Source organism: Bactrocera oleae, chromosome 3 (assembly GCF_042242935.1).
Source record: "Bactrocera oleae isolate idBacOlea1 chromosome 3, idBacOlea1, whole genome shotgun sequence".
In the NCBI taxonomy this organism is placed as follows: Eukaryota; Metazoa; Arthropoda; class Insecta; order Diptera; family Tephritidae; genus Bactrocera; species Bactrocera oleae.
In genome coordinates, this window is record NC_091537.1 from 46,527,119 (window position 1) to 46,546,669 (window position 19,551).

The window sequence follows — 19,551 nt, forward strand, 5'->3', positions numbered from 1 at the left end:
CAATTGAAGGATGCTCTACGCAAAGTAAAAACAAATTAAATCTCCGGCATAAGAAATATGAGTGGTAAGTGCGCTCGAAATGAAGAGGAAAAGGCTATTTGCTTTGCAAGACACATAGAAAGAGCAAAAAACGATTTTAAGCTGTTAACTTGTCTATTAAAACTTCAGCTGCTGGAATTAAAAGAATCATTAGAGAGTTGAATCAATAACGCCATCAGAACACGCTAACATTGCTCCAAAATTGCTAATGGAGCTTCTAAATATTTTTATAAAAGTGCCCTGCTTGCTTTTTAATACATTTTTCAGTTTCGGATACTATCCATCTTTTCCAGCGGTCTTCTTCTAAACGAATAAGTCTCCTAACCTCCTTTTCAAAGTTTTTTGATTAAAGATTCCAATACAACAATTTGGGTTTCGTACAAAACATGGGACTGTAGAGCAAGTAAATAGAATTACTAACGATCATGTCATGAAGTCTTTTTCTATAAGAATAAAATAATATTACCTTGTTGAGCGACCGCTGTGGAGTGGTGTATCTTAGGGAGAGTACTAGGTCCAACTCTATATTTCATATATACAGATCATATTCCTACAGCAACCTTATATGTGGGAATAAATTGCTCATCGGAACATCAATAGCATTAGAGATACAGTAAATAACTATATCTAACTCATCTTGGCCTTCACTGGATAGAAGGCTCACATAGAGAAAACACATATCAAGCAAAAATACTACCATGAAAATAAGAGCAGAAAATTGAAACTATCTTTTAAAAAAATTTTAAACTTAGCCTTGACAATAAAGAGCAACGACATGTTCACCATTCTACATATGTAACGAAAATATTCACAAGGTGTGATTCTTATGGCAAATAAATAAGTAGGGGACGGCAGAAAAAAATATGAACTTGAACTCCGGCATCATTCGAATATATTAGCTGCAATCCATCAAAGAAAAGATTTACGAGTATTCTAAAGAGCAAAATATTATCAAAAAAGCTCACCACAATCTTAATCATGTATCATCAATATATTAAAAAAGAAAAAAAATTGTATAAACTTATACTATAGGTCATATACTCACTTAGTTTGATTACTCATTTTTGTTTCATGTCCAAGATATGTATTTGTATTAAAATTAATCTTACCAATAAAATCAACCATATTCATTATACATGTTAGTGCCATAATGTTTACTACCAAATATAAGGTAAATCTATTAATTTTGTTATGGCTTCTTCCATTGAGATATATGCCATATAAACTCAACCTAAGGGACAACATTTAAAATAAAATGTTGGGTGTGAAAAAGTTAACCTGGGGCTTGAATCATTAAGCTAGAGATATGGGGCTAAGGCCTAGGTATTGACCGATTTCATGCAAATATAGTACTAAACGAAATTAAGGTTAAGAAAAAACATAATGTCATTAAAATATCATATGAAATTTTCGCATTGACTTAAATAACGTATAATATTATTATACATATAGATGATATTTCCTTTTGTCATTAATCAAAAGTATTGCCAATAACATACACGACTTCTTACTAAATTAACTCAAAATTCGTCCGATCAATTCGGCGTAAATTCCATGCTTACGAAAACCATTATATGTAGTATATGGGGGCTGGGGTAATTCGTGGATCCATTTCACCCATCTTCGGCATTAAACTATAGTGCATTTAAGATTATACATTCACTTAATTTTGTTAAGATATGTGACATATTGCCTGATGTATGCGGTATAAAACCAAACCGTTTTCACACTGGTTTATAAGAACGCAATATTTTGTGTGTGACCCATTAGTTGGAAAGCCATGCCCACTGTCCAATTTTTATATTAATTTCTATGCAGCCCTTTCTTATTTAGATAACTTCCGTATTGACTGATATATATGGTATAAAGTCAACCGGAACTTTGAAAATCCTTACGTTAATCATACGGGGCTACGGGAACCAATTACTCGATTTTACCCATTTTTCTTTATGTATTTCAGAGATTGCCGTTATTTTCAGCACAAATTTAGCCATAGGGACAGGGATCCACTTATTTGGTATCTGATAAAATGTGATCCGATTTCGACCATTATGAGACGTTAGATGTCATATCTTAAGGGCACTATTTGTAAAAAATTTTCTTTTAATAACTTCATTGATAAATGGTAACTCTCTGTATTGGAGTTTGATTGATTATTTAACATCTTTAACGAAAATTGTACATATAGTTTTTTTATTGCTCTGTAAACACATTTAAGAATTTACATTTACATACAAAATTACAATTTACATTCTGTCAAAAATTTGAGCAATATTGCCAAATACTTTAAACAGTGCTTCCCAAAAATGTAAGCTTCGGCAAATAACAATCATGTTATGATAACCAATGCAAGTACAACGGCAACTATATTTCATTAGCCTTTCGAAATAAGGGTATTAAAATTTATTATTTGTATCAGAGTTTCAACGTAGACCATTTATTGAGTAAATCCGTTGTTATATGAAATTTAGGGAAAAGTTATTAAAGCAATGACCATAATCAATTTTTATAGCAACTTATATGCAACCCTTCTATGCCATGTTTAATATAAAATTTAATGCCACTGACGTTTTTCTTTAAGGGTCGTTCAAGTATTATGTAACGCTCTCTAGGTGGGGAGGGGTAGGCGTTAGCGTTTCGATTCGTAACTGATGATGGCAATGAAAGAATGTGATTTGTCTTTTGTTACGTACTACGATTTTATATTTCTTTTAGATTAACAAGCATGTATAAGCATGATGTTTAAATTAATAAATTAAGTTTTAAAACATATCCCCTATCGCAAACAATTATTGCGATAGGTAACTCTTCTCGGTAGATGCGAGATATTCATGTTTTGTAGCCTGACCTTTCCAACATGACTTTGTCCGGTAATCTTTGTTAATCTGTAAAAACCACGTGAAAATACAAACGAATGGAAACTATCATCAGCTATTTTTTGCTGTATATAAAAAAGCTCATCAAAGCATTCCCATGGAGAAGTTACCGAATACGCGGGATGAGATTACAGCAGTCAAATTTGTCCCTTTGTTCATTGGACTTTCGATCAAGTTGGAACAAAAATTTTAAAATAACGCGGTACGACTTTTATGGTTCATTCGTTCAATCGCAATTAATTTATCGAGTATGCAAAATATTCGCACTATATTTTTAATAAAAAATTAATCCATTTTACATCTAAAGAAACTTCACTCTAAAAAAAAATACCAAATGACTCTGCGCGAAGAGCCAATGAATTGATGGGCATATTGCCAAATGACAAGTTTAACTATTTTGAAGATAAAAATAATGTGAGTTATGTAGTGAATATAACGAAAAACTTTTACAATTTCAATGTTTGTTTCTGTTCTTAAAACTGAATCGTTAATACATATATATTTTAATTCAAATTTTATTTCGCATTAATGTAATTAATTATACGAATGCAATTTTTTAATATGATATATAGGTATAAGACGAAATTTGATACTCTTATATTAAGAATATAGGAGATAGGCGTAGTATTGACACGAGTTTATCTATTTTTGCCATTCAACATATTATTAACAGAAACAGATGTCTTCTAAGTTTCATTAAGGTACCTCTCATACCATCAACAATATAGTATACTTGTATAAGGAGTGAAGGTCAACCGAATGTTTGAAAATCATGATATTAGTTATATGGGGGCTAGGTCAAGTTTTCCCTTGTATTTATCCATTTTAGGCACAGAGATGTACCGTTAGGAGAAAACCCAATAAATGGGGTATAAAATCAGCCGGAAGTTCGAAAATCTTTCGATTAGGTATATGGGGGCTAAGGGAAGTATTGACCCGATTCAACCAATTTTTCACATACAGACATATATATGATTATCTCCTAATGTCAATTATATTTTATATCTCACACGTTGACCAATATTATTGGTAAAAAGTCAACCATTGGCTCTTGGGTCCACATTTCTCGTATTTGGGGGCTTGAAGGGGGCATTTAGTTACTGATTTATCAAACATTACTCCTTTTCTTATTGCAAACAAATTTGGAGTATAATTCAATATATAGGAAATTTACTGTTAAAGTAGCTAATATAATACCAGATGAATGATTGATAAAGGCTGGTGTATATCACGGAAGTGTGCTAGGCCCAACTTTATGTAGCTTATATACAGCAGGTATTCCAACAGTTAATTTATGCCCACTTTTGCGGATGACATCGCCCAGTATCCCGTAATAAATATCCGATCAAAGCGTCAATTTCAATATTTATTTTACAATTTCTATATTAATAATAGAAATGGAAATCGCAGAAACACGGGCTCTAATAAGTATAATGCACATATCTCCTAAACCACTAAACTAAGCTAAAGTTACCAAATTCACTGAGAACAAATCTTATAAGTACTTCTACCGACAGCGTGAAAATGGATGAAATAGGCAGAGTACGGTTTAGCATGGCCCGTTAGCGCATCACTATCACGCGGAAGGACGGAGGGCTGTGGCAGCGGCCGCGATGCCAAGCGTAGAGCAGGTCATAGAATCGACTCACTAGCGATTTCGCGCGTGACTTCCAGTCTTGAATAGTTTGTACAAGATAACGTTTTCTGCTCTGCCGCGCTTTGGGGGTGCTAAGTGACGTTCTGCTTCTCGCTAGAACTGTGTTTGGACACCTTACGACGACGATGTTCTGCTGTGGACGTTTTCACTCGTATAGACTGCGGCGACGATTCACTGCTGCATAACTCGCGGTGTACTGTGGCGTTACTGCTCGTGCGTGCTACTATGACCCTCATGCTTTTCCACGACGACGACGCTAGGACGTATATGTCGGCACTCGTGTAGGCTTTCGACGAAGATGTTCTGCTGTACGGCCGCGCTTGTATCGGATGCGGTGGTGACTCTGTACTGTAATACAGCGCTCGTATAGGCGACGGCGACTCTTTGCTGCGTACGTACGCGCTGATATAGGTGACGGCGATGCTGTGATGCCCGCGCATGTATAGGGTTTAACGCGCGGTATACTGCGGTATAGCCGTGCTAAATCCCGGACCACAGGAAACTGTGTTACCGACCGCAATGTTAAGGGTTGAGTCGGTCAGAGGATCAGCTCACTACCAAGCTCACCCTTAACAGACGGCATTCACAAGATAGAGCACCAAGACTAGCCAGAGGATCGACTCACTGCTGAGTCTAGTGTCTGACATGTGTACGCTGTCACAGTCCTGTGCTGACTGACTGATGATCGGCTTGCTAACTTTCCGCTAAGCCGTATTTTGCTTGCTCGCGCATTCGGCGTGGATGGCGTGTATTGCCAGAAGTGGCGTGGAACGATCGAAGTAAAGTTCTTGCAAGGAAAACTTTTTCATTTCGGTAAATTCGGCATAAGTAATTGTCTAAAGGCAAAAATGTAATCTTCGAAAAAATTGTCTCGATCAGATCACTATAGCATATAGCTGCCATATTAACTGAACTATTGGAGTAAAGTGCTTGCATGGAAAACTTTTTTATTTGGCGAGGTAGCTTGACGAAATTAGGCACGCATTATTCTTTAAGGCAATAATGTCTGCTCCGCAGAAATTGTTGAGATCAGATCACAATAACACATAGCTGCCATACAAATTGAACGATCGGAATAAAGTTCTTGTAAGGGCCTTTGTATTTGTGAAGGGTATTATAGCTTCGGTGCAACCGAAGTTAATGTTTACTTGTTTTTAGATAAGTACAATTAGAAATGGTGGGATTATAAAATTCAAAAGCATTGATATTTTTTCTTAATAATATTTACAACATCTTTATATGAAGCCATATCTCGTAGCCTCCAAAAGTCAATGTAAAACTCGCTCAAATGATTAAAATAATCCTAAGATCGAGTTTTTTTTTGTTTAGAATACAAATATATACTCAAAGTCTAAGTAAAAACATTATTCGTAAATTATAGAATAAGTTATTAACATACGTAAAACCTTTTATATTTTCAAGTTTTCAAATGTAAACAAATACAACAATGGGAAACTCGACACCGAGGACCACTATCTGCCACTGAAGGCTTAAGATGACCGTTTTTCACTCGCAGAAAGGTCACCACTGAGATTAGCTACTGTTTGTACAGTATACCATATACAATTCTGATATAAGTAGGTTGAAGTGAAAGATTAAATAAAATAACCAGCTCTGGTAGTTCATAGAAATATAAAGAAACGTTGTTTTTAACATATGGTATTTGAAGAAATGTTCTGTGACCTATATTTTCTGGAGAACATTATTGTTTAACTAGCTTTTGCCCGCGACTTCGTCCGCGTGGAATAGTGACTTCCGGCAGATTTTTGGTTCTTCCCACATAGTTCTCGTTCTTGCGGGATTTTCGGAATGGTCGAGTTCCCGCAGAATTTTCCGGATAAAACCTATGTTTTTTTTCGAGTTCCAAACTACATCTGTACAATTTTTGAAGTAAATTTTATTATTTTAAAGAACTTCTGCATATACTACATTTTTTGTTTTATTATCTTGTGGCAGAAGAACATATTGATTTTCGCCACAACCCGATCTTGATAACGCGACATATAACTGGCCGTGCGAAAAACAGTCTTGGCGTAAATCGATCCCCACGTGTTTGAATGTTTGCCCCTGTGATTTATTTATTGTGACTGCGAAAGATAATTTAAGCGGAAATTGTATTCTTTTAAAATTTAAAGGTAAGTCGTTGGGTATCATTGGGATGCGGCCGCTTGGGTTAAAGGAATTGAGGAACTCCTGTGGGTAATGAACTACATCTTCTTGATCCATCACGGTATCAATGGATGTGTAGGTTACAATATCTCCTGGGAGTTTACTCAAAATGATATCATTTATTTCGTCAACGCTACTATTTCTTGCCGCCAATATTGCTCTTTGACACATCCATTGATGGTCCTTGTTTTCTATTTGGCTGATGTCAGGGTATACCTTAGTTACTAATTCCTCGATGTTACCCACTTTTACTCCTAAATCGCAATCAATTTCAATTTTATTATTAGAATGAGGTATTTACCCGTCTCCTACAGAAAGTAATTTTGAAGGGAAAGTTATACTACCTCCCCCCAAATGTGCTCTCATATTTGTCGATAATTTTAAAATATTTACAAATTTCCATAATGGAGAACTTTTAAGGCAAGCCTTCACAATGTCTGCTCTAGTTCCCCTTACTATTACCGGTAAAGTTTTGGCCAGCAAATATAACAGTAATCCCACCCATGATTTTATCACAGCTTCTAAGATCTCTAAGAGTTCTGTCTAGAGCTTCTACGTGAGCTCTATGTATCATGGTACATTCGTCCCAGATTATTAGACTGACGTCTTGTAAAATTTAGACCTTACTTTTGCTAATATAAGATTAGTGATAAATGTCTTGCCGGTCCCACCGGGAGCATCCAAAAAGAAAATTCTTCCTTCATTAAAACGAACACTTTTCATGACACAAGTATACGTTGTCACCTGGTCATTAACTAATCTTGGTTCATTTTGTGTGATATACTCATTTAATTCATTTATGTTATATGGTTTTCGCAACGCTACTTCTAACGGGTCCAGAAGCGAATTATTTCTTTTTGCTGCAGGAAGCCCAAAGTCGGTTAGGGATTTATCTGAAATCTCATGAATTTTATCTTCAATTATGATTAGTCCATCATTGTATATATCATCATAATATGCTAATGTCATATCCTGATTCTCATTACGCATTCTGTTTAATATATCTTCACATAAAGCATCACGAAATTTATTCCATAACTCTAAGGGGTCAGATGGTTGGCAAAATATAAGGATAGTGGTAAATAATTCTCTTAATTTTGTAGCTGGCTCGGATATGATAGCATCGGATATGGTATTTTGCCAATGTTCATCTCCTTCCAGTAAACCTAATTCCTTGCAAGCGCCTTGGTACGTTTGGAAAATAACACCATTCACGGTTCTTAGATGTTGAAATGACATTGGACCGCGAACATATTGCAATAACATTCTTAAATAAAAACATTCAGTTTGAGTTGGATGAATGTTATAAACACGGCCTAAATTTGTGTCTTTTTGTACACCGGGATATCCCTCAACATCTTGCCCGCGTCTTCTTCTAGAAAATGAATTTCTTTGCCAAACGTAATACTGGGGAACTTCGTGATATAAAAGGGTTTTTGCAAAATCGTCGCTTTTGCAGAGATCAAAGAACGCTGTAAGTGTCGTTGATGAAGGATTGTTCACACGATCTTGGAGATTTTCATTATTATAAAAATATACTCTTTGTCCACTATCCAAATGAACGGCTAAATGAACTACTGCCGGAAAACGTTCATGAATAGAAAATTAGAAAATTCTCCAAAACGCCTCCGAGGAACTTATATAGCGACCATATAGATATTTTTCTACTTCATCGTTATTACTTTGTAACGAAAATGTGGCTTGATCAGAACCTTTATGAATATACTTACAGATGTATTTAATAGCTTTGACCAATTGACAAAACTCTACGTTAATGTGCGCATTGAAAATTCGTGATAGCAGTGGATTATAGGGAACCACCCAACGATTATCCACGCTCATTTCTGTACCTTTTACACGAATTATAGCTGTGTTTCCACCATTATCTGGAGAAATGCGTCTGCAGGTTGGATAACCGTCATCTCCCGTTTGTGTTTCCGAAATAAAATGCCTAGGGAACTTTTTAGAACAAACGTTTTCTTTCACACATGGTGATGTAGGATTATGAAATCCGCAAGGACCATGTATCATATTTTTTATGACAATATTATGAAGAATCGGATCTTGTTGTATGTCAGGTATTTCAGCCGATATTATTGCATCTATAGAATCTGGTTGAACTTTGTTAGCCAGCCACAATAAAATGTGAGCGTGAGGTAAACCTCTTTTTTGCCATTCTACACTGTAAACAAAGGCTTTCGATGGGCCAAAAATATTTTTCTTCGTTAATAGGTCTATCATTTTCTTGAGTTTTAAATGAAATACCCTAGAAATTAAATAATGTCTATCATAAGAATGTTGATTGGGCAATAACTCACTTTTTATTTCTGGCCATTCGGGGTTACATGTAAATGTAATGAAGAGGTCAGGTCTTCCAAATTTCCTGACATATGTCATGGCATCTTGACTTTATTCATTCATGAATCTGGGGGATCCTGTAAATGACGACGGCAATATAACGTGCTGGTCAATATTAGAAGCGTTTATATGTCCATCATTTACGACGGCATCTCTTAAATGAATGTACTCTTCTGCTCTCAATTTTTTTTTATTTCTTTTGATGAAGTCTAGCCTCTCAGAGATCCTTTTTGCCGCCATATCAACACAATATTGGTTGATTAATCCTTTGAAATAATGTATACTGTTAAAGTCATTTATTCTCATCATGAATCTAAATGCATAAAACTGCATACATGAAACAGTTTTAAATGTAGCCGTAGTATTCTGCTGTGGAATATTAATACAGTATCCGTCGTTTCCAAAGGAAACAGTAAGGGATATTGAAGCGGGTCATAAGATCTATGAATTTCAGAAACTCGTTGAAGTCGACCATCTCTCGCAGTCAATACAATATCACGGGGACCTTTGCCTTCATCTATCATAAGAACAGCTACTTCATCTACTACCGGCGCATTATACCGACCTCTATGCTCATTAGGAGGTTTTACATCAGCATGAATGATAAGTTTTAAATCATTCGGTGGTCTATTTTCTAGATTGTACTTAAAACTTTGAATATACGTATTATGATCATAAAGATATGTTTGGAGAACGTCGATAAGATTGATTTGCAAGCTTGGGTTTAAATTTGAGCGCAACAATACCTGATCTGCATGGGAAACAAAATATATTTGCAGGAATTCGGGTTGTGCTCCTACAGCTGGAAGTAAGTCACCGATTAAATGATAAACTTGCCCTTGTACTTTAAAAGTGGGCATAAAGTTTCCCTCACGAATTTCTTTGGCACTGAGTGATTTAAGAAATGCTTAGATGATGGATGTGAGCCTGATATCAGTTCCTTTAAAACGGATGTTGGTTCCGGAATTATAAGTATATTTACTTTGCCACCACTACAACACAGTCCAGGAGTTTCAGCTGCCCATTTTTTTGCTTGGCATAAGTTCCATATTTTATCCATTCTACCAATATCAATATCATTAAGCTCAGAATAGTCAACGGTACAATCATAAGCAAAAGCAGCATTTAATAAATTATGTTGTCTGCGAGTTCTATTCCTAGTTGATCGGGCATTTTGCTGTGCTAATCGATGGGATCGTTCACCGCTTGATTCCCGATCGCGGTTAGCCAATGTTCGGGCATTCTGTGAGGCCAAACGTTGAGAACGTTCAGCGCTTGATTCCCGATCGCGGTTAGCCAATGTTCGGGCATTCTGTGAAGCCAAACGTTGAGAACGATCAGCACTCGATTCCCGTTGCCGGTTCGCCAAAGTTCGGAAATTTTGTGAGGCTAAACGCTGCGAACGTTCAACGCTTGATTCCCTTGCACGGTTTTGTTCAGTAATTGCTCGTTGTGTAGCCAACCTGTGCATATTTTCATCCTCAGTTTCATTGCTGCGCAAAACTCGCAGCCGCTTTGCAGTAGCACTCTGCCCAGAAAGCTGAGTTCTTTTTCTCGGCATTATAGTGATGAAGAAAAAACGTAGAAAATGAAAACTTTACTAAAGCGTATCTCGTAATAAAAAAAAAGAAACGTAAGATTAAGAAGATTAATAATTAGGAACCTAATTACTTTTATTTTTAACGATTATTGCAAAAGATCAACCGTAAAATGAAAATAAGGTAAACTAACTTTATGCTTAAACTTAACCCTAATCTAATGAGAATACCTACAGGTATTATGTACCACAAAAAAAAAATATTAGAAACTAAATACTATTTTTAAAACAAACAATACTATACTTATAGAAAACACATACTTATAAATTAATAATCTACATGAAAACAAAAAAGTGTTATTATTGTGTAACTAAATACTATCCTAAAACAAATAAAGTACCTACTATATAGAAAACAACTACAAAATGAAACTGTGTTTAAAAAGTAATATTACGATGATAATTATATCGCATAAACAAATTAGCGCTGCATTCAACCGTTCAGTACAATCATAGTTTATTTCTCTGATATTATATTTCTTCGTTTATCCTGGACGCCATTACGCTTCGATGTTTGCTTACGACTGGAAAAATATACTGCGTGCATTAGCCCTTTTAAACAAATACTCTTTTGAATCCCAAAAATATGGAGTAAAGAAATTATGAATTTTTGATACATAAATATTAGGAAATTTCTGTTATAAATTTGGCCTTGAAAATATTTAGCCCTTTTGAACAAAGACTTTTGAATCCTAAAAATATTGAGTAAAGAAATTATGAATTTTTGATACATAAATATTAGGAAATTCCTGTTATAAATTTGGCCTTGAAAATATTTAGGCCTTTTAAACAAAGACTTTTGAATCCTAAAAATATTGAGTAAAGAAATTATGAATTTTTGATACATAAATATTAGGAAATTCCTGTTATAAATTTGGCCTTGGAAATATTAAGCAGGTAGGTATTATGCATATTGTTCTACCACATTCATGCTAATTCATTGCAAGCAAAATGTGGGACCACCATCCCAACATACAAATGAAATATGCAACATACTCTAAGTGTTGCGCATTCAAACGGCACAAACAGACAGAAAAACTATACTCGAGTCGCTGGACTCTTTTTGCTCGTGTGAAAGCAGAGCATGATGCAAGCGTTTACACCATAAAACATGTTCATAACAACATCATGTTTTTAAAATTTTTTAAAAACCATCACACATGTATGACATACACGAATTTATTATGTTTACACGCTCATTCTTCTCATCACACCGCACATGCTTGCATACAAAAATGACCGTGTAAAGGCCGCTTACAGGAAAAATCCAATTTTCGCGGATATCATACCGTACGGTCTGTTGTAGCGGACGGTAGAAGCGGTGGTGACTGATCATTTACATTGCGCTCTCATAAGATAGGTCGCATCAGCTGATGCGGGACACGGTTTTTCGTCGGTGACTGTTTGTGCCTTGAGCCGCGCGGCATGGTATCTCGTTGAGCTACACCCCCCTCCCGGCTTGCCCGCAAGTACCGCCTCTCTCCCGCCGCGCCGGCCAGCGCAGAGAGCGAGTTGGTTTTGTTTCGGAGTTATTTATCATTGTAATCTTTAAAGTTTTTGGTTTAAATTAAGTTATGTCAAAGACAATTTTATTCACAATGAAGTACTCTTAACCAACAACATATTTATTTGAATAAAGATTAATATTATTACGTTGATACAACTTAAACAAATTATTTCGACCAAATTAGGTACCATAAAAACGGTTTTTGTGAGTTAATCTTAAAAGATAGACATATACTATCGCGGACTGTTTTTTAGATCATTAAAAGAGCTATTATTCTTTAATACATATTTTTTGTGTATCTTGAACCGTTTTCACGGCGCACGCAACGGAAGGCTTCAAAGATGAAATAATTTCTCCCGTGTTTTACACATTTACCACTATATCTTTGCTCCTATTCGTCCTGGTCGTAGCGTGATGTTATATAGCCTATAGCCTTCCTCGATAACTGGACTATCCAACACAAAAATAATTATTCAATTCGAACCAGTAGTTTCGGAGATTAGCGCGTTCAAACAAACAAACAAACAAACAAACTCTTCAGCTTTATAATATTAGTATAGATTCAGAGTTGACAAATATTAATTTACTTTAGTTAGTAATAAACGGTAATTTAACGTAAATATTTAATTTATTTCAAATAGGTCGTATGTGGTGGGTATATCAAGCAAGTAAAGATATGCCACAAAGATATGAAAATTAATTTTTGCAATTGTGGCATCATTATCAAATAATTTAAAAGAGTCTGTTCATAAACTGAAGCTTTTCTTACTCATTATTGGGAACTGCTCTTAATACCCCTTATACCAATATAACCGATATAAGGATTTCAAACTTTCCGTTATATATCGGTCAATATGTACTCAAAATTAAGTGAACGTACACTATAGAATATAAAGATTAATTAAAAAATGTGTAAATTTTGTCAACGAATAACTCCAGCTCCCATATACTACAATACGTATAACTATCCAATCAGGTTTTATGCCACATATGTCGGTCAGTGGGTGTGTTAAATCTTGTTCCCAAATATACCTAAGTAATGTCAGAAGTTAATGCAGTCAGTCCAGACTTTCTGCTATATCAATATATGCGATAAAGTCAGTCTAGAAGGTGGTCTAATGATTTCCGTTTCACTGATTGAAAAAGATTTTTATCTGAATTGGAAATGAAGGAGTGATTAGCAATAGCTGAAATAAACGTTGAAAAATAGGTAGACTATTTTTATGGCGTATTATTTTTGCAATCTATCATATTAACATTCAAATAAATGTACGATGTAATTACAAATAACATTTGTAAGTAAAGGGTATTTTTTTTAGACATTTGGTTTTCAAGAAGAAATAAAGTGCATATAATATAATGCTATGGCCAAGGATTTAGACTTTATATAAAGATAAGACGTCCAAGACGTAAATCGTCTCGGGTGACTTCACATTACGCTACAAAAATTGTCCAGCGGTGTTAAATCCCACAATCTTGAAGGCCACGCCACAGGCCAACAACGCGAGATAATGACTGTCTAGCGCCGTCTTGGACCAATGATTACCTCTGCCCATAGAGACTTTTTGAGGATGTTACGGCATTTCAACAATGGCTTGTAGATTATCATCATTCCAAATGCGACAATTTTGTTTATTAACCTACCCATTCAACCAAAAATGAGCTGCATGGCTGAATAATATTCTTGTTAAAATCGGGATCGGTGGCCGTCTCAATTTCATGGTATATTTGCACAACATTGCCCTAATGTCTTATTTTAGTGCACCATTGGGTTTAATAAAGAAATTTTACCTGTGTCGTCAGTAAAACTTAACAAAAACATCCGTGTGTTTGTACGAATTACTTTAAACTCATGTGCGTAAGAATGCAACAATGAAAATTATTTATAGAAACTGTGTTCAATTTTAACAAATAATCCTTTTGGAAAGCCCAAAAGCACATTAGCCACCGGTAGATTCCAATATGCTTATACGAGACGTGAATGGTAATTGGGCTGGAAGTGATGAGGAAAAGGTAACTTGCCTTACAAACCACCTAAAAAAGGTATTTCAGCGTAACTGCCCAACAACGACCTTAAACTGCCAAATTTACTCCACACCGCTAACAAGTCGCAGTTGTCTATTAAGGCTTCAACTTTTGAAACAAAAAAGATCATATAAAAGATGAGTAAAAAATAGTCATCAGGGCACGTTAAAATTACCCCACAAATGCTAATGGAGCTACCAAATATTGCTGCAGTAATGCTCTTTTTCTTTTTTAATGAAATTTTCAGTTTTGCATTTTATCCGAATCCATGGGAAAAATCGCAGATTACTAATAACTACAATAAATAAACCTGGAAAAGACTTAGCATAGCCGCCATCTTACAGACAATGAGCCTACTACCCGGTCTTTCCAAAATGTTTAAAAAAGGGTTACTATCAAAAATGTACAAGTATTCTGAAAATAATATAATTCCAACGCACCAATTCAGGTTCCGTGCAAAACATGACCCTGTAGTGGAATAGAAATACTAACGAAATGAGAAAGGCATTAAAGCACATAGACACTGTTCAGTAGGGTGTACATTTTTTTTCGCTCCACCTGTTGTTTAGGTTCGCAACCGGTTGCTACAGAGTATAATAGTTTTGTTCACCTAACGGTAGATATAGCGTTATATATATATAAATGATCAGGATGAAGAGACGAGTTGAAATCCGGGTGACTGTCTGTCCGTCCATCCGTCCGTCTGTCAGTCCGTCTGTGCAAGCTGTAACTTGAGTAAAAATTGAGACATATTTATGAAACTTGGTATACATGTTTCTTGATACCGTAAGACGGTTGGTAATGGGCGTAGTCAGACCACTGCCATGCCCACCAAATGCCATTAATCAAAAACAAATAAATTACCATAACTAAGCTTCACAACAAGATACAAGACTATTATTTGGTATACAGAAACACATTAGGGAGAAGCATTTGCAGTCTAAAATTTTTTCAAAAGTGGGCGTGGTCCGCCAGCTAATAGGTTAAGTGTGCATATCCTAAACCGTTTAAGCTATAATAACAAAATTCACTGACAGCAAAAGTTTTTAGTACCTCTATCGACAGTGTGAAAATGGGTGAAATTCGGTGACAACCCCGCTCACTCCCCATATAACGGTACTGTTAAAAACTACTAAAAGCGCGATAAATCAAGCACTTAACACGTCGGAGACATTAAATTTTATCTCTGAGATGGCTTAAGATGACTTAATAGGAACCGCGTTCAAAATTATGCAGTGCGCGTGGCAGCGTTGACTTATAGTAGACATTTTTCCGAAAATATCGGTCAATGTGTAAGATATATAATTGAAGTTTATATAATAAAATAAATAAAGAAAATTCTCCATAATAGTATGATTTTGTGTCAAAAATGGCTTGAATTGGATATGTACTTATTTCCTTTAATATGAAATTTTGCCAACACCTGAAGTAATTTCCCAGGCTTTGACCCTTGCAAGCTGCGAGAGTAATAAATATCACGAAAAAACTCAAATCATTTTTGATATTACCATGATGGGGTAGAGGACTAGCAAGCTGTAAGGAACTTTAGAAGGAAAATGTTTTGCTTTGCCACAACTGCAATTTGTATATGCCTTTAATTTATTACCGAAAAAGAAGAAATACCTTTCGATTTGCTCATACTGTCGTAACACCTAAAAAAGATGAAAAAACCGCTAAAACATAAAAATAATTTTCAATTCCCTTTTGTCTAATTAAAACATATAATTTTATGCCGAGAAAAGTGATACGCTTTTATCGGTTTTATTGTATTAACGATGTGTCCTAAAGTATAATGTATATTGATTTATTTACTGTCCCGTTAGAACTTTCGTAAACAGATGCATTAATATTTGAATATTTCACAACATTTTAAAGATTTCTTAAATAATATAAAACCTCAAAATATAGTCTTCAATTTTATTTTGACCCACGTATATTCATATGTAAAGTACTGAATAGATTGAAAGTTATAACTAGTAACATACCAAAATCATTCTTATTTAAAAGGGCTTGTTGTTCCAAAGATTTCGGAATTCCTGAAAACATGTTCTGCATGGTAGGTCGTAGATTATCCACTGAGTCATTCATTTCCTGGTGTGCACCTACACGGTCAAGAGGGAGCTCGCTGCTACAGTTGGAGTCGTCATCGGCACTTTCATCATGTGTGGGTTGTGTATCTGTGCGCTAAAAAACATTGTTAAAGCCAAAATGAATTGTAAAATATAGTTTTTACCTGAAAATTTAAAGCTGTTTTTTCTTCTATAGATGATCCTATATTAGTTTCACTGGCTTCTGTGAGTCTATCGCAATCACTAAATATATGTCTTCGTTCCCGAGATATTTGATGTTGTAAAATAGCTGGAAATTCTGCTTCTGAAAGAGCTCGTTCGGAATTAATGCCGTGTTGGGCACGAAATAGGTCCGCACTTTTAATGCGTTTTTGGGGTGGTGGTGTTAGAATGTTTTTTCGATTGCGATATGGATCGGTATTTTCCCTTTGGAGAGAAGACTGATTTTCAAATATAAATTAGATTAGTTACTAATACAATTTTTAATTTTAAGACTATAGTCTTATAGTTTGCAAAGGAATTTAAGAAAAAAGTACACAAAATGTTGGAAAATACAGTTTTTCAAGGTCAGTTATCAATTTAGCATTGAAATATTTTTCCATTTATAAATGTTCATATTTCGTATATTACAATTAATACTGTAAGGGATTTCTCGATAAATCGTCTACCTTGTAACTCACTCTTGAGTTCGATCACTGGATGGTTAAAGAAAAGTCCCATTTAATGGCTATACACTTGTCTCTTTTTAATTCCAAGAACTTAACGCTTTACTACTTATTATGCGAGGTTAAAACTTCTTGCTTATATCTCAATTCCTCTTAACATGATAACGCTCTAACCAGAACTGTGTTTGCTGCACAATCCGGCAGCCATTATATAGTAATAATGTAACAAAAGTTTGCCACTAGAACTTTCTGGCAACTACGAATGCGCTGTTTAGTTGCTTCTGACAATTTATTGTCGCTTCGATTTGGTCTATCATTTATGTTCGTCATACTGCCCTCCACTTAAATCTGGTCGTCCCGATTAAACATTATTGCGGTGCGGTGCAGACGGTTTATGTCCGTCAAATCGTCTTGTAGGTTGGTGCTAACTTCCTTAGCCATCCATCTCTTCTTGGAGTTAATTCCATCCGTTTTACAGATGCCCAGTTTCTGGTACATACTTTGACTTAAAGCTGACTTAAGATTCCATTCTTGATCAGGGCTTAACTCTATTGGAACACCGAACCACGTTACCCACTTGTTGATGAATGCGTCCGCCACTGGTTCAGCCTCTTGGTTAGAAATTGTGCATATTTCTGGCCATTCCTTGACTACCAAAACATGACTATTTCCTTATTTATTGGTGGAAAATGGACCATCTTCATCCAGGGCCATTTCCTCAACTGCGCACCCGAATTGTAGTGTTTGATCTGGCCATGACTCCTGGATCTTGACCCTTCAACTACAATGCATTCAGTATAATTGGCAATCCTCTTCATAGCTGATTGACGACAACATTGATAGGGACACTTGTACTGGTTCACATTCTTCATGATCTTCCCACTGTGAGAACACCTGCGCTGGCATACGCACGTCCAGCTCTTTCGACTGTGAGGACGCTTTTACTGGTAAACACGCTTCCTGCTCTTCCACTTGTGCTGATATACGTGCATCTTTCACTGCGAACCGTTCTTCCAACTGCTTTGATATCATCTGTAATATACGTGCATTTTGCGCTGCGAGCTGCTCTTTTAACTGTGTCGATATTTGCGTTGACATTTCTCTTCCATTTCATCTATCTTTGTTTTCCGCCTCCATGGCCTCCCTCAAACGTGATTGTAATTCAGTTTTTAATCCATTTGTCTCCAAACCACTTTGCTGGAGTTCCTTTTTCAGTTGTGAAATCCTCAAATCATTAAACTTGGCCATTTTCAAATAATTATCTCCTTGGGAATTTACTCCATCTCATTTCTTACACCAATTGTAACGATTGTAAATCATCTATCTTGTAACTCACTCTTGAGTTCAATCACTGGAATGTTAAATAAAAGTCCCATTTAATGGCTATACACTTATCTTTATTTTTAATTCCAACAGCTTAACGGCTAATTCTTATTATCCGTGCTTACAACTTCTTGCTTACATCTTAATTGCTCTTAACACGACAACACTCTAACCAGAACTGTGTTTGCTGCCCAACCCGGCAGTCTTGATATAGTAAATCTTTAACAAAAGTTCGCTACTAGAACATTCTGGCAACTACGAATTCTCTGTCTAGTTGCTTCTGGCAATTTATATCCGTGTACGTCACAATATGTTTGGACACACTAAACTGTCGCACAAATGAATGCAGATTTAATCTCATAAAATAATAAAACTATTCCATCCAAAAAGTTTGTCTTTTAAACCTATCTATCATCCTTTCACACATTTTGACCAACCTGAACAGTTTAAGGTCAAGTAAAAAGTCGGAAATCATATATTGGCTATATTGAGGGCAGAGAAAGTGACGTTCTGATTGCATTATTTTTTACGTTGCCCAGGTATACTTGAGTACACATTTTCCAGCAAAAAATATGGTATACTAGAAAACATCAGATATGCGTTGCTGTGGTTAAGGTATACACTAAAGTCCCCGCTCACTGAGTACAAAATCTTTTGAACTAAAATAAAAGTTTGACCAATTGAGCAATTAAGAAATTTTGTTTTGTGTTATTAAATCATATCTTTTCGCTTAAAAAAATTTACTTTTTTTAAATTATTCAATAAACGAAAGCCACAGAGTTAATTTTTATTTTAAAAACAATTAACTTAAACAGAAAAAGTCTCATCAACCAGAACACAATAATATCAAGTATTATAAAAAGTTTAATAACTGGTGGGGTAGCCTCGAAATTTTAGAGCTTCTGCTATACGTTTAGGCTTGGAATGTACTAATTTTCTCGTATCTTGGGCTGACATTTTACTCTATTCATCCAATATAACGGACTTGAGCATTTTTTTGCTGGTAATCGTATGTGTGCGAATTCTGCGCTTCAATAGAGCCCATAAATGCTCAATTGGATTGAGGTCAGGTGATTGTGGAGGTGAATGTAGCTGTTTTGGGGCATTGTAAAGAAGCCAAAGGCGAACAAGTTCCGCTGTATGCTTAGGGTCATTGTCCTGTTGGAAACAAAACACGTTTGGCAATCCTAATTCGTCAGCACTTTGCTTCATTTGTCGTTTTAAAATATTTAGATAATAAAATGTATTCATTATATTTTCGATAAA

At 35.4% G+C, this 19,551-nt stretch overlaps 1 protein-coding gene across 2 annotated transcripts in view; it reads right to left on the reverse strand.

The window, feature by feature from the left end:
• LOC106622921 (BTB/POZ-zinc finger protein abrupt) overlaps positions 1-19,551 on the reverse strand; it is a 254,260-nt gene that overhangs the window by 121,782 nt on the left and 112,927 nt on the right. For both annotated transcript variants that reach the window (XM_070106587.1, XM_036365704.2), the window contains exons 4-5: positions 16,462-16,737; positions 16,214-16,412 (exon numbers count right to left, since the gene is read on the reverse strand). In XM_070106587.1, coding sequence (XP_069962688.1) covers positions 16,214-16,412; positions 16,462-16,737 — 475 coding nt within the window. The remainder of the gene's footprint in view (positions 1-16,213; positions 16,413-16,461; positions 16,738-19,551) is intronic.